We start from the raw sequence: 23,704 nt of genomic DNA, 5'->3' as shown, positions 1-23,704 counted from the left end.
TTCTCAAAATAATTTTCCAATATAAACAAAAATGTTCCCAGAAAATTTTCATTTTGGTTGAATTTTTTTTCATTTTGAGGAAAAACCAGAAAAAAACATTGTTCAGTAAAATGTTTGGGTTTTGGTAACATTTTTCAGTTTTTTGGTTTTTAAAAACTGATCATTTTAAAATTTGAAGTGAAAATGGTTTTGGAAAACAAAAAAATTGTTAAGTTTTCTGTTTAGTTATTTGTTAAAAACAAAAATTCAAATCAGATGGCGTACGGGAAACTCCTGTCCCTTTCCCCTCATGGGAAAAGGGTTTCTTATACTGGGATATGTGTCAGATACAGCCTGGAAATCCTGTGGAGCAGCCATGCTGTAACGCCCAATCCCACAGTTGTAGTGTTGAGAGACCTCACATTTAGAATCCTCCACCCCCTTGCCATTGGTTATCCCCATATCTGTGCCCTCCCACTTTGGTATAGAAAGGGAGATGCCAGGCTTAGACAGGAGCATGCTGCAGACAGCAGCTGCTCCCCCCTTCCTCTTGATCCAATGCACCTTGCTTCCACTTTATGGTTTGAATAGACTTGAGGGACAGGGAAGCATGGATCCCCCATCCTTTCACACATGTCAGTTTCCACTGGCTTTAGCTTCTCTCCACTGAAGGATTGAGTACCCAACCCTGGACATAGGAATCCTTTGAGTCAGGAGCTGGCTTAAACCAGAGAACCAACTCTGTCAGGAGCAGAGCCAGTACGAAGCTACTGATACCACTTGTACCTCATATGACTGATTTTTTGTCAGCCTATTAAGGATCCAGGGAAGAAGCAGAAATTATTGGATGACTAAATCGCCCAGCCTTTGAAAGCAGAGCCAGCACTTCACATTGATAGTCATCGCTGAAAAAAAAAAACTGCTTCCACACCATTAGGATGCAAAAGACCAAGTTCCTCCCTGAGAGGTCTTCTGAGAGATCAGTAACCAAGCAGTATTAAAAGGCCTTGATATTTTCTATCTATATCAGATCAATGGCATTATATAGAATTGCTTGTGAGAGAACTCATTCATACATATTCATTTGTACACATCCGTACACATATCTCTGTTTCTACCCTGTCAGAGATTGGAATTATTTGTGATATTGGAAAGAATGCCCTTTTTGGAAAAGAAGAAACACAGAGGTGATAGACACCTCACAAATTCTAGATGTGTGTACATTTGAGATGATGTGTTCAAAAGGACAGAGTCCGAATGAACCATCTTTCCATCTTTGAAGGACTAGTTATTAAAATGACCTGAAGCATCTAGAAGTGAAAATTACCCTTTTCTCATCTCATGAACTTTGAGAGATATATCTATTTTTGAAGAGTTCAGCAAGTTTGATGACATTTTTATAAAGAAAGTTATCAATAGGCTAATACTCACCTCTATAATTAACACATTTCAGGGAGAAGCAAGACATGCATACAACACAGCTATCTGTTAAAAAAACTGACAAATACATTGAAAACTACTTTAAATTCTAAATTACAGCTCAATGGTAGAATTTAGCAAAATCTCACCTTTTTTCATTATAGCTTCTCCAATGCAGTCTAATCTTCCTCGAATACATTTGCTAAAGATATTTCATAAATGAGAAACATCAGCTCTTCTCACATGTAAACGAGAAAGCAAACATTATCTAAAAGCTCCACCACACAGGAGAATATCAGCCACACCACAGTGAGTGGTTCATGTAATCACCCATACGCCAAGATGGAATTATCACCTCAGAGAGAGAGGCAGAGAAGGGCATACAACTTTTAGTGTTCTCTCACTTGCAACAGACTTTTTTTTTTTTATCTTTAGGCAGTTCACTTCAGCTTTCTGCAACCGTTTCTCCATGGTACTTAACTTCTTAAGAGGGGTCTTGCAATGCTAAATTAATTAGTGTTTATAAAATACTTTAAGATCCTCCAGTGAAAGGTTCTGTATAAATGCACATTATTATAATTAGCGATTCTCTGTTATTCAGTGTAATATACTGAGCTGGTTGAAAATGCCAGTTATTTTTCATGGAAAATTAAATGCTTTTATTGTTTTAGTTTCTGTCAATTTCTTGATTATTCAATGCTGGAAAATTTTGATTCTCGAAGACCATTTTTGGCTCCAAAGTATTCTGTTTTTGAAAAATGTAAAATATGTTCTGATTTCCTCTCTCATTTTTCATTTCAAAAAGAAGAAACTTTCAGTGAAAATAAAAATTTTCCGCAACAAGTTGTAATACTGGCAAAAAGCCATTTTTCACAAAATTACAAAAAAGTGAAATTTCAGTCAGTCCTAATACTGCATGAGGAGGACTCCTGAGGCCAGGCCATTCATAAATCTACCATTGTGTCCCACATTTGCTTCCACCCCTACCATTCTTTTTTCTTTTTCTGCAGCTCATTATTCCTTCCCCACTTCTCCACTGCCCTCCTATCTCCCTGCTAATGTCCCTTCTACTCTGCTAGCCCCTCTGACCTCCCTCCTCCTGAGTTCTGATCAACTCTCCATTTCTTTTCCCTTTCCATGCACTCCACCCCTGCCCATTGCAGCTAATCTCTCCTCGTGCTCCTACCAACTATGTGTGCCTCTCACCACCCATGTTATAGAAACCTTTTGTTCACTCTTAGAGCACTTGGATTAACCACTTTGGGGTTTGTCCATTGGACCATGGTGGAGCCAGTACTGTCAAATAGAAAATCTCATCATTCCTTGGTATGATATGAATTTGTTCAGAGATTATTACTCGCATAGACTGCAGTGTATGTTTAACATGGCAGTCCATCTACCATACATTCTTCGGTTCATCTGAAACAACTTACCACATGAGTTTGTCCTCTTGGAACGATTTCCCAGCTTGAATCGTCTTGTCTTTATAGTAACATGGACAGTCTTCTGGAGACACGCATTCATCAGCATTTAGATAGGTCTCCTTGGGACAACCACAGCCCTCTACAGGAGTGCTCTGGACATTACACAGCAGATCAGGCTCGCCCAGGGAGCGGCAGGAGTGGTTACAGAACTTCACATCATAGCTGAATACCATTGTTTCAGGACAATCCTTAGAGACATCTTTGCAAGACAAATAAAACAAGGACTGAAATGGGCTTGTGACCTGCAGTGTTAAATTTCACCTCTTGATGTAGGTGATAATTACATATACCGATAACTACATATACTGAAGGCTCTTCTCCAAAGGAAAGTGTTGTATCCCTCCTTGCCTAAGGTATTTAGAATTAATTAGCCAAAACACTGAAATATATACAATGCTATCACATATCAGGGCCCAAAAACTACATACTTCTAACATGTCCTTATGTTTAAAAATAAACAGCAGGACCCCCAGCATCTGTAGTTCCAGCACTTACGCTGACTGAGGTTTTTCCAGGCTGCACAGTTCCCTGTGTTGTTCCCCAGCAGGTCAGACTGCCAAAGCAGACCTGCTTTGCTTTTTCTCTAGATGTTAGAAACAGCATAATTGCCCACCATTAAGTTACCACACTGCTCTTTCTGAGCAAGAATATTTATTCTTAAAGCAAAAGCATGAAAGAAAACATATCAAAAATAATAAAAGAACCTACACACATGCTAATGAAGCTTACCAGAGATCACCCTCCCCTGTCCAACCCCAACAAGGGCTCTGACAGGAGTCAGTCCTTCAAACCCCACACAGGGGCTTCTCTGTGGCTACAAGTTTGTAACTCCTTTTGCTCAGAACAAGAGCCCTCATGAATAGGTCAAGTCCTTCCAGTTCTTCCCAGGAAAAACTGGGGCCTCCCTTGGATAGAAGGACCTGTCTGTTTGCTGGATCAGAAAGCAGGGCCTGAGTCAGTTTTAACTCACACTATTTTAGCCAAAAGTCCTTTCTTTGTCTGTTGGTATCTAAAGAATCCAGTTTGAACCAGTATATGCAAGCCTCTTCAGGTGGTGGCACCCCTCTGGAGGTGTTATAACCTGAGAGAATTTGCCTAATTTACACACACACACACACACACACACACACTGTTCTTTGCTCCTGGAGGAGCTGTGGTCACCCTCTCCCATGAAATTACATACAGTCCCTGGCCCACAATGATACATAAACTTAGTACAGTAAGATCTACCGAAGATATGAGACTCTCCAATTAGGAGTAATTTGAAAAAAAACAACAACAACACTATTATTGTAAGCGCTGGGCAGCTGCCAGAGAACTCTCTGCTGATGACATGCTGTTGCCAAGGAAACGACATGTAGGTTCTAGAAGCTCTCTGGAGAAGAACAGAAAGATGGAATCACTCATGGAGCATCCTTTGGGAAAAAGAAAAGCAAAGTCTTTCGGCTTCTCTGTGTGGACTGAAAGGCGAAGTATCAAGTCTAACAGGCCTCAGTTATCCTTCTGAGCAAGGCTGATCAAACTGCATGGGCTACTGAGGAGTGGCATCTTCAAATCTCTGCACCAAGTATGTGGTAAAATAACCTTGGCTTACCCTGAGGGGTAAGTGGCTCATGCCATTTTAGCTGGTGCCAGATTACAGGGAAGAGCCAGAATGGTGGATATAACCATAAGGAGGGGCAGGGCAGCGCAGTGTCCTCTACGGCTATTGGCCAATCCAAAGGCCTCTAAAAGGGAGTGAGACTTGGTGGTGTTTGGCAGTGCAGGTCTAAATCTGATGGAGGGCTGAGCCAAATTTTGGAGCCATCAGAGGGACAAACGCTGCTCCATCATTCTGCCTTTGCTGCATAGGTAACTAGTTCAAGGATGAGAGCTCTACTGTGGGGTTTTCTGAGAAGAAGATGTTTGATTACACTATTCACTGTTAAAGATGTGTAACCTTTGAGGTTTGAACTGCCTTGCATCTGGCTGCAGGCCTGTCCTTTTTTAATGTCTCTGCAGTATCTGAAAGAGCCTTGGAAATCAAAGCAGTGTGAAACACCAGTGAAATGGAGCACACTCTGGCCTATTTACTCATTCTCTCATGAATAATGCTGCACAACAGATTTTATTCTTAGCACTGGTATGTTCCCAAAAGGGTACTTATTCTTCTTTACACAAGTCTGAAGGCAAAGAAGTATTGTGAAGGTTGAACAATCAGTATTTTTTTCCCAGCATTAGAGGGTAATTTGGGTATTGTTTGAAGCTGATATTACCAACTTCATCATGAGTGAATGGAAGTTTTGTTTCTTAAACCAATGCTACAGCCCTCTCCTGCTTTTCATAATGTAGTTCCTAACTTTTGGCACACACTGGAGTGCATCTTGTTCCACAATTCTTCACCTGTCAGGAAAGCTTTCAATAGACAGACACTGTATATAATACATACAGCTGTATGTTTCTACTCCAATCAGCTGTAGAATACACTGTGTTCCTTTTGAATTACTGTACCAAAAGTTTGTTAAATTGCTCGTACTGTCATTTTAAATTCTTTCTACTACTCACTACTCTAATTACATTGTTTACCTCATCTGGAAAATTCAAGTAACCTCAAAGGCATGTAATTAACCAATAGATAGACAAACTAGCAGATGCAAGGGGAATCTAAATTGCATATATACCATTATCTTATGTCTTTATATTCAGATTGGTTTCCAGTCATAAAATCATTCATAGGAAAAGTGAGATCTTCCAAAACTGCTGTCAACGAGAAGCTATTCTCATACCAATCACTTGGGAATTATTGCAAACAAACCGCACTTATGATAGCAAGAGTTAATCAGGTGAATCCACTGATCATCAATGGAAGCATGACAACGCAGAAATAAAAATGAAGGTAATGGAGAAAACTTAGTCCCCAGGTGTTGATCCTCATCCAGTACCAAGCGAGGTCAGTGGAAGGTCTACCATTAACTTCAACAGTGAATTGAACAGCCCCAAAGAAGTAACTCCATTTAGCAAAAAGAAGTCTATGATGTAATATATACCCATTTATAAGCATAAATGCATTTATCCATATATACCCCAAAGACTATTGAAACGGTCTATAGGAGACACAGATATCTAGTAGTAAGATCAGAACGCTGAAAGCTAGACTCCTATATTATTCCTGTCTATTCTACTGACTTGCTATGTGGCCTTCTGAGAGTCATTTAATCGCTTCGTGCCAGAGACTACCCAACTATACAATGCGGATATTAGTACTTAAATTACAGGAGAGTTTGTGGGCTGAATTCATTAATACTTATGAAGTATGTTATGATCCTCAGATGATATGTGCAAATACACTTTATGCAAGAAACGAATACTTTAATGTAACATAAAAAAATCAGTTTAAAATTAAAATGGTGCAAGTTTGTATAGAGGTAAGGACTGTAATGGTAGATGTTGTCGGTCGGAAACTGAGCAGAAATGGATCCTATGGCAGCCAAGACTAAAATATATTGGGAGTCCTTTGTATTCAGAGTTTGCCTAATTCCTGACCATGCTATGCCTTGATTTAGCTAAGGATATTAATCCCTCATTTTCATGAATGCTAAATTCATCCATTATTCCCATAGAAAGAACACACAAGGTCAGACCCTCAGCTGGTTTCAATCAGTGTAGCTATCTTGACTTCAATGGGGCAACATCAATTTACAACAAGCTGAGGATCTGGCCGAGAGTATGCTTCTATCCTAGTTCTAAGATACCTATCACCTTGGCATGTGAGCACAGAACTTAGTTGTTTCAACAGCGTCAAAGCTCCAAAATGTGTTCTCTATGCACATACACATGTTAATATGTTACACATACCACAGACCCCATGCCTCCAGCCCTTCAGGTGTACTCCTCTTGCAGCACAATCTCTGGAGTATGTAGAGAGCACGCTACACAGGGCTGCTTCACTCTTCTCAGCATTACAAGTGTCATAAACACAGTTCTAGGCAATACACAAGGAAACGGATATTATGATGAGACCCCGAGCAGCAGAAACAAAGAGCCATCTTAAATATTTATAGGATCATAAGCTCGTTGCCAGGGAGACTTAACCCTCAATATTGGAAAGCCAAATAATGTTCCTTTTTTGGATTACAAAGCGAATAAATTCAACTTTATTATGGGACAGTGTTTGCAACTTTTAAGGTACACGGGTTATTGCCTCCTCCTAATGACACACATTTGGTTAGCTGAGACTGAAACCCTGATCCTCAGTCCTCCCTGACATCAGTGGGAGGACTGGGCCAATAAATCTCACTGAAATCAACAGGAGCAGCAAAATTATCCACAACAAAATTCATTCCTGGTTTTGGTTAATTGCAACCTATTTTAAACATAGCTGGCACATGAGTTTTCAATGAGCTTTAATAATTTGGAACATTTGAAAGGTAACTTACAAGCCATTTTTTAAATGGACCCAAAGGCACATTGGACAAGTCAAAGTTAAAATCCCAGGTGATTTCTAAGTGACTTGTATCAAAAAAACACTGGATTTTTTTTTCAAATTTTTTGGAAACTTCTTTACCTTCAGAATAAACATGGCCATTTTCAGGCCAAGTCAGTTTTTCCGTATCATAATTACAGAGGTGCAAAATCAGGGCTTTCTAAGGACAGTTTGTTGCCATTTTAATAGGGAGTAACTAATGTCTCTTCACCGCAAACAGTATGATATAAAAGCCGCTGATGTTGAATATATTTTTTTTAACATTTGAATTTTAAATGAAGCTAAGTGTGAAGCCAAGATGTTTCAGAAGCACTGATCTGTATTATAACATCTTTCTTAGAAGATTCCTTAAGTAACATGTTAGATTACCTTCTAGGTATAAACAAAGTGCACAGAAAGCTAGTGTCTTACCTAAACATCTATTCTGTTTCTTTTATTCAGACCTTAAGACCTAAAAGTCTTATCATTTCACAATGAAAATGAGCTAGCACCATTTGTGGCAAGATATCAAACTAGTTAGTTTAAATGCCTTGCTGGTTACGAAAGCCCCAGTCCAGCAAAACACTTAGGCCTATGCTTCACTTTAGACATATGAGCAGCCCATTGACTACAATGGGGCTATGCATTGGAGCTCATCAACCTTTTTTTCTTTGGAATCTTTTTGGTGAAAATGGGTCTGTGATGTTGTCTAATTAAAATATAATCACGCAAATCATTATTTCTACCACTGTTATATAATTGCAATGAATCTTATATAAAATGTAACTCATGGCCAGAAAGGGTTAAACAGCTTGCAGGCTGAATGACCCAATGCCAACATTTAAAGTCATGTTAGAAAGGTATGTGAATGGTAATTAGGGCCATTCATGGTAAATAGGCTAGAACTTTGAAATGCAAACCTATATTGTTAGAAGTTAGAAGCAATACTGATTGTGTGTATCTTAAATGCTAGCCAGGTAAACAGACTGTTCCTGTCTGTCACTATAACTATTAATTCAGAGATCAAAAGGGAATATTAACATTTAGATAAATCTTGGGTGAAATAATGTCATTGTCTATATGTCTCTTTAAAGTTTGTGATGATAGTGGTGTTTAGGAAACAGAAGGTTACATCAAAAGCCTATTGTTTACCCAGGACTGCATGGTCAAGTGGAGGCTAGAAAACTGTATAAAAGACCATTGGGTCCTGATTCTGTCATCTCAGATCTGCTTGAGGCTTTGTACAGGGGAAGCTTAGGTCACAAGGACTGAGATCCCAGTTCTCATTGCTCGAACACCCTGCAATGACATTTGACTATAACCTATGGACTATTTGTGAAAGAACTCTTTGCAACTACAAAATTCAAAGCTCACCATCTATGCTTTGAATCTGAACCTCAATGAATTGAACCCATGTCTGTATGTATATTGATCTTTTACACATACTCTCTCTCTCTCTCTTTTCTTTTTTAATAAATTTTAGTTTAGCTAATAAGAATTGGCATAAGTGTGTATTTCGGTTACATCAGGAATATTCAATAACCTGCGAGGTAATGTGTCCAATCCTTTGGGATTGGTAGAACCTTTTCTTTTATATGATGAAATTAGATTTTCAGAAATCGTCATCATATTTGACGTGGGTACATGGATGGAGGCCTGAGGCTGGATTACTTTAAGGGAACTGTGTTGTTTGAACTTCTGAGTAACCAGTAAGGTATAACAGAAGCTGTTTAATGCTGGCTTGATAAATCTAAATATTGAATTATCCACCAGCTTTGAGTTTTGTCTCCCCCATTCTTTGTAGCTCACCCTAATTGAGTGATCCCAGCTGGCCCCCACTAGGACCCAGGTCACAGTGGCATAGTTGTGCTAGGATACACATTACCACAGGTTAATTGGGTTTTTGGATCAGAACCACATGCTTGTCAAAAATTAATTTTGATATTGGAGAGTTTAAAGGTTACAAATCAGTTACAATGAGTGATCCATGATCAAGCTCCTGACAGAAAAAGCCTGGAAGAGTTGTGCTCACAGAGGGAGTTGTCTTTTAAGAAAAAGCCCCAGAGCAGGAACTGAAAGATCTGTTAATTGCCAGTGATAAGGAAGTAGACCCAGCGAAAATGCTTGCAGTGAGAAACCAGCAGCTGTTTGAACATGCACAAAAAATAGCTGATATGAAAAGAGAAGCTGCTGAAAGAAAGCAAGAAAGAAAGCAAGCAAGAAAGAAGCCCATGCAAGGCACATGGAATGGCTGGCCGCTGAGGAGAGGGTTGTCAGACTTAAGATCCAAATCAAAAAAGCAATGGAAGAACAGCAGAAACTGTATCATCCTGAAAAGCCAGCTCCTCTCAACAACAAAGATGGGGATAGAATCTATCCAGTTTATAACAATATTGTTGCAGTTGTCTGTGTGTAAACAACTATAACCCAACACTGCCACCTTTTATGTAAATGCTTTTAGTGTGAGCTCGGATAAAGATAACCCTATAACTTGTGCAGAGAATGTAAAAATCACTGGTAAAAGCTGTTTAGGGCAAATTACAGCTTCTAATATCACTCTTGTTAAAGCAGATCTTGTCAAAAAGGAAGATTACTTACCAGATAAGAGTGTGAATATTGTAATCCTCTATGAGTTTACTGTAAGTGTGCCTTTAGCCAAAATCCACCTTGAGTGGAATGGTGTTAAACAGGAAGCTATAGCTGGTGTAAGGAAGTTATTGCCTAAGGATCTTTTGATTGAGGATGATATTAAAGCTTTGTTCAGTCAGGTTGACATAAACCAGTCACAGGAAAGAAATAATCCTAAACCTGTGTCTATTAAGAGCAAGGACTTGCCTATGGAGCGTTTCTCCGAATGTTTGTCTGAGAAAGATAGCTGTTTATCTGTGCAAAAAAGCAGTTTGTCTGCAAATGAAGTTTCTGAATGCCTGTCTAGTATCTCAGAAATGAATCTGGAATTAAATAAAGCACAGAGAAAACTCTTTGGTCAGGAAAATGTTTCTCTAGAGCAGATTAAAGTTGATGGTCAGGTTAAAGCCCTAACCGAGGAAGAAAAGGGTACATTCTTGGTGAGTAATGCATTGTTGGCTAGTAAAGCTTGTAAAAGTGAGTCTAGCCAATGTAAAAGTGAGTTACTTAAAGTAGCTCAGTATGAGCCACTGTCTGTGGAAAGTAGAAGTTTGTCTGTTGGAAGTGGCAACTTGCCTGTTAAGGAAGCTGTCCCACTATCCAAGCATTTGTCTGTGAACAGCCATAAGTGCTGGGACAAGGGAAATGATATCCCAAGCTGTTTGTCTGTTAAAGGGGAATGTTTCTCCAGCTCTTTTCTGTCTGTAAAGCAGACAGAAGAAGCCTGTCAGCCTGTGATGGTTGAAAATTTATCAAATGACTCAGAATTGATTCTGGATACAACTAAAGCCCAGGAAGGAAGTGCTCCTAAATTTGTGTCTGCTAGAAATAATGACATTGTAACCAGGTTGCTTTCAGTTAATGTCAGAAATCGCTCCCAGAGACCAAGCAATTCTGATGCTTCTATTTTGCCTGTTGCTAGTGTGTTGCTGGGTAAAGATATGACAACCTCATCTTATCAGGTTGCTATCATAGCCAGGACACAAGGAAATCATAAAGGTGATTTGACTATGTTGCCCACTGACAATGTGGAAACTTGTGACAAGGAAGAAATGGTTCCTAAGCTTGTACCTGTTGTCAGCAAAGAGAGCCACAGGGGAGAAAACACTTCTAACCCTTTGACTATGAAGTTTAGCAGCTTGCCTGAAAGGATGTTGTGTAAAAATCCTCCTAATGTGCCAGAGGTGATTCTGGATGTAAATGAAACTCAGCAGGTGTTTGGTGATTTGTCTGTTGTGCCAAAGTCAGTTCTGGACATAACTAAAGCTCAGAAAGAATCTGTTGCCATGCATGATATTGCAGAAGGAAAGGAATTTCTGGGTGAAATCTTTGAAGTCTGTGAGAAGTCAATAGCTGTGCCTAGACAGGGTGAAAAGGAATTGCTTCCTTTGATTGTTAATGGGCCACTGTTGATAGTAAACAGTCTCTCTTCTGAGGAAAGTGTGTTGGTGCCTAACGGCCAAAGTCTTTCAAGTAAAAATGAATCCACTGAATTTGCTTTGGAAAAAGCTAGAGTGGATAGCTTAAAGGAGGTTTCATTAGCTAATATTGGAAGTGAACAGTCTGTGTCTCAGGTTCAAGGAAAAGGCTGGATTCCTGGCTTTACACAGCAAAGCAGCCTTATGAATAGGCCCATAGAACTTTGGATTTGTCATGTGATTTCTTAGTAAGCTCTAATGCATATGATGCCTTGTGGGTGCAGAAATTGGTAGCTGAAAAGCAGGAGAACTGTAATTCAGACATAATGATAGAAGGCTGTGTCTCTTTAAGGAATGGTGTCTGTGCAAACTGCCTAGCTGACAAGGGAAAAAGGAAAGGCAAGCTAACTCTTAAAAAGCAAAAATGCTTTCCTGTATCAGGGCTTCAGTGGCACCATTTAAAGAGCCACCTTTTAATGAGTTTTAACTATAATTTTTATTTTCCATAATTTAGCACTGCATCTTAAAAACTTGACAATAAAGCATCTTTCTCTACAAATTTTATCCAGAGCAGCAAGGCTGACAAATAACATTGGTATATTTCTACTGTAATTCCCCCTATGTTTCTCACGTAGCATGGCAAAAACATGTTATTTCAATTTACTTCCTTGTTCATACAATAGCAGCTTCGATGATGTCAGCACTGCAGCTCTGGGAAGAGGGTTTGTTAATTAATTTGTGCTACCCCAGCTGGTTCCACAAACCCTTGCAGAACATTCTTAAACTCTTGTTTTATTACTTCCTCATTGGCACCAGTGCATTTATTTTTAAATAGTAAGTAGAATACAACAAGTAATCCCCACCTGATAAGAATACATTTATGGCAGGTCAAGTTTTGGACTAGACTAAAACAATTCCTTACCTTGACATATAAAGAGGGATCTACAACAGAATGACAGGCAGCAAATACACCACTTGTATTAGACAGAAGTTCACACCAGTGCTGCCCAAATTTTTCTGAAAGACAAAATAGGGATAAACTGCCCAAAGTCACATATGCAAATTTATAATCTCCCTCTTTCTCAATGGGCTTTACAAATCTCTAAAATGTTTTTCATCTTGAAGATATTTTAAGACAGTCAGGTAAGAGTGGAAGGAAACAGTAGACAATCAGAAACCCTGGTGATGAGTGTGATTAGATTGACAGATATAGTGGACAGACAGTTAGCTATACCCCTGTCTGAACATTTCCATTTGCTACTAATATCAGTTCTCTGGTTTAGGTTTGCAGAACAGATGTTAGAATGCATTTTCCTTATTTCAATCAATTTTTTCCAGTCGCTTCCAAAGACATGATAGAATTAGCCATGTGATCATCAGCAAACTGTAGATTTCATAACACATGGTGGCACTTACCAGGGCAGATCTTGCACTGAAGCCAAACTGGGAGTTTTGGGTGCACATAGGTATAGCTTGTTCAGAAAGGACAGGCAGGGAAAAAGAGAGAATGTGTTGCCCTGTATATCAAAGATGTATACACTTGCACTGAGGTTGAGATAGAAATGAGCGGCAGCCCTGTTGAAAGTCTCCAGGTAAGGAAATAAGGAATAAAAACCAAGGGTGACATTATGGCAGGGGCCTACTGTAGACCACCTAACCAGGAAGAAAAGGTGGATGAGGATTTTTTGAAACAACTAATAAAATAATTGAAAGCACAGGACTTGATGGTGACGGGGGATTTCAAATACCCACACATCTGTTGGGAAAATAATACAGCAGGGCACAGATTATCCAACAAGTTCTTGGAATGATTGAAGACAATTTTTATTACAGAAGGTGAAGAAAGCAACTAGAGGAGAGTCTGTTCTAGACTTGATTCTGACAAATGGGGAGGCACGGGTTGAGAATTTGAAGGTGAAAGGCAGATTGGGTGAAAGTGATCATAAAATGATAGAGATCATGAGTCTAAGGAATCATAGGAGGAAAAATAGCAGAATAAAGACAATGGACTACAAGAAGGCAAACTTTAACTATCTCACAGAACTGGCAGGTAAGATTTGATGGGGAGCTAGTCTAAGGGAAAAAAGAATTCAGGAGAATTCGCAGTTTTTTAAGGAATCATTATTAAGAGCACAAAAGCAAACTATCCCAATGAGTAGGAAAGATAGAAAGTTTGGTTGGAGACCACCCTGGCTTAACCAGGAGATCTTCAATGACCTGAAACTCAAAAAAGAGTGATACAAAAAGTAGAAACTAGGTCAAATTATGAAGAATGAATATAAAAAAAACCACACACAAGCATGTAGGGATAAAATTAGAAAGGCCAAGGCACAAAATGAGATTAAACTAGCTATGGACATAAAGGGTAACAAGAAAACATTGTGCAAGTACATTAGAAGCAAGAGGAAGACCAATAAAAGGGTAGGCCCGTTACTTAATGAGGAGGGAAAGACAATAGCAGAAAATGCAGCAATGGTCAAAGTGTCAAATGTCTCTTTTGTTTCATTTTTTACCAAAAAGGCTACCACTGTTTGGATAACTAACATAGTAAATGTCAGTGTAAATGGGTAGAATCTGAGGCTAAAATTGGGAAAGAACAAGTTAAAAATTACTTAGACAAGTTAGATATCTTCAAGTCAGCAGGGCCTAACAAAATACATCCTAGAATACTTAAGGAACTGGCTGAACAGATCTCTGAGCTATTAGTGATCATCTTTGAGAACTCATGGAGGACAGGAGAGATCCCATAGGAGTGGAAAAGGGCAAATATAGTGTCTACCTATAAAATGGGAATAAGGAGAACCCAGGGTATTATCGACCAGTAGGCTGAACTTCCATACCCAGAAAGATAAAGGAGCAAATATTCAAACAATCTGTTTGTAAGCACCAAGAAGATAATAAGGTGATAACAGTCAACATGGATTTGTCAAGAACAATCATGTGAAAACAACCTGACATCCCTCTTTGACAGGGTAACACGCCTTTTGGATGGGGGGAAAGCACTGGATGTGATATATCTCAACTTTAGTAAGGCTTCTAATATTGTCTCATATGACCATCTCATGAGCAACCTAGGGAAATATAGCCTAGATGAACCTACTGTATAAGGTGGATGCATAACCGGTTGGACTGAATGGTTTCCAGTCAAATTGGAAGGTCATATCATCTGGGGTCCTGCCTGGATCTGTCCTGTGTCTGGTTCTGTTCAATATCTTCATAAATTATATGGTTAATGCCATAGAGAGTACACTTATAAAGTTTGCAGATGATTCCAAGCTAGAAGGGGTTACAAATGCTTCAGAGAACAGGATTAGAATTCAAAATGATCTTGGCAAATTGAAGAAATGGTCTAACTAAATAGGATGAAATTCAGTAAGAACAAATGAAAAGTTCTACACTTAGGAAGGAATAATCAATTTCACAAATACAAAATGGGAAATGACCACCTAGGAAGAAATACTGCAGAAAAGGATCTGTGTGTTACAGTGGATCACAAACTAAATACGAGTCAACAATGAAATATTGTTGCAAAAAAAGCCAACATCATTCTGGGATGTATTAGGAGGAGTGTTGAAAGCAAGACATGAGAAATAAATCTTCCACTCTGCTCAGCACTGATAAAGCCTCAACTGGAGTATAGTGTCCAGTTCTGGGCGCCACATTTCAGGAAAGATGTGGACAAATTGGAAAGTCCAGAGGAGAGCAACAGAAATTATAAAATGTCTAGAAAACATGAGCTACGAGGAAAGACTGAAACAAATGGTTTGCTTAGTCTGGAAAGGGAAGACTGCAAGGGGATATGATAAAAGCCTTCAAGCACTTAACGGGTTATTATAAAGAGGAGGGTGATACATTTTTTTCCTTACCCCCTGAGGACAGCACAAGAAGTAACAGGCTGAAATTGCAGCAAGGGAAATTTAGGTTAGACATTAGGGAAAGCTTCCTAACTGTAAGGGTAGTTGAGCCTGAAACAAATTATCTAGGGAGATTGTGGAATCTCCATCAGTGAAGGTTTTAAAGAACAAGTTAGATAAACTCCTCTCAGGGATGGTCTGGATAATACTTAGAACTGCCTCAGTGCAGGGGACTGGACTAGATGACTTATAAAGTTCCCTTCCAGTCTTACACTTCTATGATTCTGTGATTCTATGGAATGCAGGCTTATCGGGCCGGATCCTCAACTAGTGTAGTATGGTGGAGTTCCACTGATTTCAGTGGAGCTATGCCAATTTATATCAGCAGAAGATATGGAGCATAATGTTAATAACAATATATTTTTAGTCTTTAATGTTCTTTATTCTAATACATCTTCTTTGGGGTTCAAATTAATCAGTGATCAAATCAAATGGAAAGTGCCACATCTTTCTGCATTAGTGTATATGTTCTGTTTTAAAAACAAAACTACCACCTTTTAAACATGGAAGAACAAACTTTTTAGGTTATATCCACTTCCAGAAGAAACCATTGTGTTCTCTCTTCTAATAGCACTGGAAGACAGGAAGCTCTTGCAACCATAAACTCCCTGGTTAAAAGTTTTCTAAAGCATTATAGGCTACCCAAAATACAACAGACATTTAGCTCTGGAGCATCAGTGAGGATAAGTACCTTTGTCCACACTGTTTGCACAAGGGTCCTCAAAGTTGTCTTCAACATCAGGACAGCTGCCCCTAGTCTTCCATGAGTTACCAAAGGCTGAAGCTGAATCCTCCACAACTCCACTAATTGTTCGAAAGTCATCAATCTGGATGTTGTTGAAATTGCCACAAAGACCTGGGTGGGGGATAAATCACAATCAAATGGTATAAATAGGGTTTTGAGATTTAGAGGGATGAGCTTAGCTCTCTGGTGCTCTACGTTTCCATCCAGGAAGTAGGAGACTTGTCTTGCTTGGCATATTTAATGTTCACACAGTACACTTTTTTAAAGGTATAATTTTTATTATCTATACTACAGTAGCACCAAGGAGTCCCAACAGAGACTGGTGTTGTACATACACATAGTGAGAGACTGTCCCTGTCTCAAAGAGCTTACAAACTAAAGAAATGGCAAAAAAGTTGCAGAAACAGAATATTACCCCATTTTACAGGCAGGAAACAGAGGCACCGAGAGGTCAAATGACTTTTCCAGGGTGTAACAGAAAGTCTGTGAAAAATGTAGGAATCTAATCCACATCCCTTGAGTCCTGGCCCAATATCTTAACCAGTTTTCCTTTATAGTCTAATAATTCAAAAGATTCTCACATACCACACAATATGAAATTCAATTTCCACTCAGCAGAGTGGAAGGATTTAGTCAATTCTACCTAGACTTTAAGTTTTTATTGGAGGGATGCAAGGTATTTCAATACAGCTCTCAATTCATTAAGGTCAAAATGGAAGCAAGTAATTTGGACAGGAAGGGTGGTGAATGTACCATTATAACATGGGTAGACATCAAAAGCATAATATACTGTACCAGATGTATGATTTTGATAAGAGTCATCCACTGTTATGAAGAGCTGCATAATGGGTTTTATTTGCACTTGAATCTGTACTCCCAATGAGGTCAAGATGTTGATGTAGAATGTAGAGGGTCTGAAGATAGTGATGCCATCTATAAATACATAAATATATTTTTACCAAGAAAATATGCACAAATCTGCATATATGTGAAGAGTGGACTACAAATGTACACCTCCATTTGCTTGCTCACTGAACAGACAGTGGCCAGAAACAGATGCTTCAGAGGAAGGTGCAAGAACCTTGCAGCAGGCAGCTGTGGGATAACCTGGGGCAGATGTGAACACTGAAGAAGGAACACTTACCTCTAGTTATTGGCAGCACCGCAATGAAATTATTGATATAGACATTTCCACAGGAACAGAGTCGGATATTCTGCAAATGGAAAATGAAATATGCCACAATGACAATCAAATATCAAAGAAAGGGATGGAATTGGTGTCACATTCTGACATGCCTCAGCCTTCGAAACTTGCTTACAGAAGGGAGGGTCTTTAATAAATCAATACCATTGAAGACTCCTCCGCCCCATAACACAGTCTGATATTATCTGGCGAATGATGTGGTCCAGCGATCTGTGCAGCAACACTGAAAAATTCTGAGAGCTGTACTAGAAAAAAAGAGAACCCATACCCTAAGCAATATCCTCGACAGCATGTGTCTCACTTAACTTTTTTGAGGACAATAGAGGAAATTTACTTAGGGGAAATTTACATCTTCAGAGCACTGTGCAGACATCAGGCCTGATTCTGTTCCCAGAGGAGTCAATTGGAATTTTGCCATAGGCTAAAGGGGGAGCGGGATCAGGCCTTCCATCTGGAAAACGATGTGCTGTTATGGTGACTGTACTCCGCAAAGGAGATTAGAGCAGATACAGCACAAGGTAACAAAGGTACTGTCAGGTCTCAAGAATCTTATTGATAAGAAAGATATAAGGGACCTGGGCTTCTTTTTATTTCTTGGAAAAGAGGAGATGTTTTTGAAGTAGAAATACTCAAAATTATGAAAAGGACTGCAAAGGCTGATAGAGATCCTTTTTGAACCTCTTACCACTGTGAAAAATGCAAGAGGCAGAATCTCAAAAGTTAGGAACCTAGGAGAAAACAGAGGATTTCTGTAGAACTAAGCTGGTAAACATATGGACCAGATCCTTAGCTGGTGTAAAGTGGTGTAACACCATGAATTTCAATGGAGCTAGGCTGATTTACATTACCAGAGGAGAACCCTAAAACCAAATTCAAGCCCCTTTCCCTTTTCCCTTCAAAACAGTCAAGAAGGAATGCTGCAAGGGTGGTGATACTTCAGATTTGTTTTTGGTGGCTCTGCCTTACCCCCACCCCATATATGTATATAAGAGTTGCCTGACTTAGTTTGGAGGAAGTTCCCAGGAAACATAATTGAAGCAAAAAGTACAAATGAATTCAATAATTCCCCAATGATTTGTTCCTGGAGTAGGAGAGTATGTGGATTATCAAAAAGCATGCGGGTTAGAGAAAGAATGGTCTTGTGATCAAGGCACCCGACAGAGACTCATGAGATCTATGTCTGGTTCCTGTCTCTCCCACAGACTTGCTGTGTGGCTTTGAGTTAACTCAGTCTCTGTGTTCCACAGTTATCTATCAAATCGGACAATACTACATCCCCTCTCCCAACCTTCATCAGTCTGGTCTGTTTAGACTGTAAAATCTTTGGGGCAAGGACTGCCTCTTCCTATGTTTTTATACAGAGCCTAGCACAATGGAGCTCTGATCTTGTAGGGGAATATTACAAACATTTAACCGAAAAAGTGCACGCATGGTGGGCCAGATGATCTTTCCTGGTCCTTACATTTCTTTTTAACCTAAGTAGTTACCAATGACTTACAAGGGCTCTTAATGTGACTAATACATTCTTCAAGCAAGTCATAGTGCTTGATATCCCACACTGAATGATCTCTCCAACAACCACAAAGCTGCTGCCAATGTCCTGAAAAGAAGCCAGAAAAACAGGTATGTGAACCATTTTCTATCATATAATTAAGAAGCAAGCAGTGGGGAGAATAGATCCCTAAAACATTTACAGGGAAATAGGAAAGGACCCAGGCATGCCAACTACAATTGCAAAATGTTATCTTTCACTCCCACTTTCAAAATCATGCCCATTAACCTTTCCCTTATGGTCCATTCCTTCAATATCTGCTACTAATCTATTTTTCAAGGGCTACTTGGAGGTGGGTCTTTGGAGAAGAAGGGGCCAGCTCATCCACCTTCCTTTGCCAGACAATTGTCCACCAGGACAAAGTGAGGAAATCTAGGCTAATAGGTCCACTAGAAAAATAAGTATTTTTTTAAAACATATTTAAAATGTGTTGATGCAGAAAGGACCCACTGATAAGCACAGAGCAGATGGGATCCAGAGTTATGAGGTAACAAATAGGACCACTCATGCTTAAAAGTTAAGCACATGCTGAAGTGCTTTGTTAGATTAGGAGCCATCTGAGCAAATTAGGCAATAAAGCTCTAACATAGCTTAACTTTTTATCCTAAATAGATTGAGAAATTAAAGAAGCTATTTTTCATACCTTAGCTAAGACATAATGACAATTGCCATGAAAAATGAACTCTTTGTTATCAAACGTAGTAATGTGGAATCCTCCCTTCACGTTGCAATTTCCAGAAAGAGGCAGAGATACACAAACCCATTGGCCCCCAGCACAGGTACTATAAAAAACAAACAGGAACAGTTATAACCGGAATACATGTAAGGAGATATCATCTGTGTCCAAAACTTCAGATGTCTGTATAAATCAGTCACATCTTCTTCCTCTTGTTAGTAGAGCTGGCTGAAACTTAGAATTTCCATTTCATCGGAAATTTCAACATTTTGAAATTTGTATCCATTCTGAATCAGAACAAAAACAAGTATTTTCAAAATTTCCTGCCAAACAGAAATTCCAAATTGGAAAAATTTCATTTTGGAATTCTGAAATTTTGTTTTGAATTTTATTTTATTTTATAATATTTTTTATTTTTACATTACTTCATAACATGCACTAGTGTAAAACTCACACATCATAATGTGACAGACTATAATGATTGAAATAGTCTATTACTTTTATTTCATTTCATTTTTAAAATAATCAGTTGCAGCTGGTACTTAATACTTATTGACTGATTGATTATCTTCCTTTCTAGATCAAATAGTTTTCTTGTCATGTTGTAATGAAACAGTTTGAATAAAATTTCAGAATTCCCTGAAACAAAGCTTTGGAATTCCCCAAACAAAAATTTCAGAAACAATATTTTTTTAAATTTAAAAATATTATTTTGCCACTGGAATGTCAGAGACAATTGACACATTTTTTAAACAATGTGTCAGTTTCTATCCACAATGGCATATTCGGTTGGAAAAACATTTCAATGCATAGTTTCAGACCAGCTCTAGTTAGTTTGTTACTCAGCTACCAATTCAATGCAATGCTCCTCCCAAATGTATAAGGCTTTGCATCATCAGGCCCTGAAAGAATAAAAGCTTACTGAAATTAATAGAAAGAAATTCACTTTGGGTACTTAAAGAACTAGTTGAAGCAATCTTGGAATCATTAACCATTATCTTCAAGTGCTATTTGGAGGATAAGTGAGATCCCAGAGGACAGGACAAGGGCAAACATAGCACCTATCTTTCACAGGGGGGGACAAAGATGACCTATGAAATTACAGACTAGTCAGCCTAACTTCTATACCTGGAAAGATACTGGAACAAATGATTAAACAATCAATTTGTAAGCACTTGAAGGATAATAGGCTGAATAAATAATAGCCCACATGGATTTGTCAAGAACAAATCATGCCAAACTAACCTACGTTCCTTCTTTGACAGTGTTATTGGGCTAGTGCATAGGGAGGAAGCAGTAGACATGATACATCTTGATTTTGATGAAGTCTCTCATGACTGTCTCATAAGCAAACTAAGAAAATATAGCTAGATGAACCTACTGTATATGGTGGGTTCATAACTGCTTGGAAAATGGTATTCAGAGAGTAGTTATCAACAGTTCCCAGTCAAGCTGGAAGAAAATATCTGCAGGGATCCGTCCTCTGCCTGGTTTTAGTCAATATCTTCATAAATGATTTGGATAATAGCATAGAGCGCGCACACAAAGTTTGCAGACAATACCAAGCTGGAATTCAATAACAAGTGCAAAGTACTATATTTAGGATTAAAAAATCAAATGCACAAATACAAAATGGAGAATAAGTGGCTAGGTGGTAGTACTGCAGAAAAAGGTTTGGGGGTAATAGCGGATCACAAATTGAATATGAGCCAACAATGTAATGCAGTTGTGGAAAAGGTTAATGTCATTCTGGGGTGTCATATATAAGAAATGAGAGGTAATTGTTTTGCTCTACTTGGCACTGGTGAGGCCTCCTCTGGAGTATTCTGTCCAGTTCTGGGCACCGCACTTTAAGAAAGATGTGGACACACTGGAGACATGTTTAATTTGAGAAAAGTAGCCTGAGGGGGGACCTGATAACAGTCTTCAAATATGTGAATTAACGGGCTGCTATAAAGAGGTCAGTGACTAATTGTGCTCCATGTCTACTGAAGTTAGGACAAGAAGTAATCGGCTTAATATGCAGCAAGGGAGATGTAGGTTAGATATTAGGAAAAACTTTGTAACTATAAAGATAGTTAAATAGCAGAATAGGTTGCCCAGGGAGGTTGTGGAATTACTACCATTGGAGGCTTTTAAGAACAGGTTAGACAAACACCTGCCAGGGATAATCTAGGTATACATGGTCCTGCCTCTGTGCACACGGATGTACTAGATGATCTCTTGAGGTCCCTTCCAGCCCAACACTGCTATGATTCCTTTAATTCAATGGGCTTTGATTCAGGCCCTTGAAAGGGACACTGACTATTTCAAAACCCAGGATGTTATAATTAGTTGAGAAATATCTTACAGATTCTAAATCAATAGCTTTCTTTCCCCAGCGTTGCAGAGAACATAAAAGAGTCTGTATGCAGGACCTACACTACTTTGTGCTGCAGATGCAGCTGTTCAGCAGGTATGGAGAACTCAAGATAACAGGCAATCTTCATTCTTAAAGCTATGCACATATAAGGAAACCAGCAAAACATGGGCATATTGCTTGGACTTCATGAGGAACTAAGGATAAAGGGAAATTTTGCAAATAGGAAAAGACAATGCCAGCAGGAAAAACAAGCATGTTTGTTGAGCTTCTCAATGGACTCTAGAATGATGAATAAAAGAGTAAAATGAAAACTGGCCAACAGCATACATGACAGGTCTCTTCAGTGAAAACCTTCTATAGGTGAAGACTAGAGATTGGCTCAAGCTGCAAAGTTTGGACCCAGATCAACACATTCTCAACATTCAGGGGGGTTTAGATCCAGGGTTTTGAAGCAGACCATTATTTCTATAGGAACTAATTGTGAATGCAACCCACACTAACACAGTGTAACTGTCCCACCATAGTGACTAGACCACATAGAAGTTTGAGTCAGCTAATGCCTCCAAGCTAACAGACCTGATCCTTGATCTCAGACAGGGGAGGCTCATGCTTTCAGATTCTGAAGTCTCGGGTTCAGTATCTGCAAATGACTCCCAACTAAGGTCAAAACTACATGATGTTCAGATCTCACTCTGACAGTGGGTGGTGGTGATCAGTGTGTGGTGGTGATCAGATCCTAAGTTTTGTATCAGTACTATCTTTAGTTAAGACAAATATTAGGACCAGGGTGTGGAGACAATGACATTTAACTCATCAGTGCTTTCTAATAAATGCATTTGCTACATGAATATAATTAGGATTGTAACAATACCAGTTTTGCGAAGGAGTAGAGTAGGACCCTCCGCTTGCATAGACTTTGCCTTGAAACATGCATGGACAGGTGTCAATGGGGATGCATTTGTTGCCACTCATGTCATCAAGAATAGTCCCTGTTCAGAAACACTGGCTAATTAATAGTTCTTAAGTGGGGAAAGACACTGAAGAAAATTGAAAAAGTAAGAAAACACAGTACATCATACTTGGACATTTCTGCAGGTCTGGCTTGGGGTGAATATGTTTTAAAGGAAAATAATGTCTTTTTGCTCATTGTCTGTAGCATTCTGAAAGTTCATCTGTTAGCTGATAGGAGGCATTTCTCACCATGGCTAAAGTGCAAATGGTTTTAATTGCAATGTGCATTTCTGATCCCATGGGGCTGTGTATTGTCACCTTGCTGAAAAGTGACACCATGTGTGGCACTATTGTAAAGGGCCAAATGCAAGATTATGATCCAGTCTCCATCCATTTCTAATACTGGTTCAGAAATCAGAAAAGAACTTCAGGGCCGCAAGCCAGCCTCCAGTTATCTATGTGCAAGCCTGCATCTGCACACACATTTTTTGTATTTGACTTCAGGAAGAGTAAATTCCCAGTGATTTGGACACATATCGAAATCTTAACTGAAACCATGGAGGTGCCTGACTACCCATCCAGGCTCACACAACATTTCTCTGCCTATATTCTCCCCATTGAGACAGCTTTTCCTTCCATGCTCCTTCCCCAACCAGACCTGTGCCTTTTTCTCTGGTTCAACACCAGTGATCCTCCTGGCTTCCTTTCCATTTTAATGAACCTGATCCTTTAGAGGACTGGACCAGGAGAAAGAGATGTAATTCAAACCAGTCTTTACATTAATCCATTCTTCTGTTATAAGAAACTGTTGGTTCATCCCTACTCGTCAGTCAATACTGGATATTCCATGACTGCCTGGGATAATTCATGCAAACTTGTAAGACACAAACTATTATCTATCTACTTACAAGTTTTCCAGACATAGGAATGT

At 39.1% G+C, this 23,704-nt stretch overlaps 1 protein-coding gene across 1 annotated transcript in view; it reads right to left on the bottom strand.

Moving 5' to 3' along the window:
- The window catches only part of LOC102931633 (mucin-5B), a 66,805-nt gene that overhangs the window by 30,129 nt on the left and 12,972 nt on the right, over positions 1-23,704 (bottom strand). The window contains exons 8-17 of the mRNA XM_043549058.1: positions 22,694-22,811; positions 19,428-19,566; positions 18,731-18,832; positions 17,173-17,242; positions 16,824-16,961; positions 15,975-16,139; positions 12,292-12,386; positions 6,717-6,843; positions 2,832-3,081; positions 1,548-1,600 (exon numbers count right to left, since the gene is read on the bottom strand). Coding sequence (XP_043404993.1) covers positions 1,548-1,600; positions 2,832-3,081; positions 6,717-6,843; positions 12,292-12,386; positions 15,975-16,139; positions 16,824-16,961; positions 17,173-17,242; positions 18,731-18,832; positions 19,428-19,566; positions 22,694-22,811 — 1,257 coding nt within the window. The remainder of the gene's footprint in view (positions 1-1,547; positions 1,601-2,831; positions 3,082-6,716; positions 6,844-12,291; positions 12,387-15,974; positions 16,140-16,823; positions 16,962-17,172; positions 17,243-18,730; positions 18,833-19,427; positions 19,567-22,693; positions 22,812-23,704) is intronic.

Source organism: Chelonia mydas, chromosome 6 (genome assembly GCF_015237465.2).
Source record: "Chelonia mydas isolate rCheMyd1 chromosome 6, rCheMyd1.pri.v2, whole genome shotgun sequence".
NCBI classification, from domain to species: Eukaryota; Metazoa; Chordata; order Testudines; family Cheloniidae; genus Chelonia; species Chelonia mydas.
Note: the sequence above shows the minus strand (reverse complement) of the source record. Positions and strands in the feature narration are given on the sequence as shown.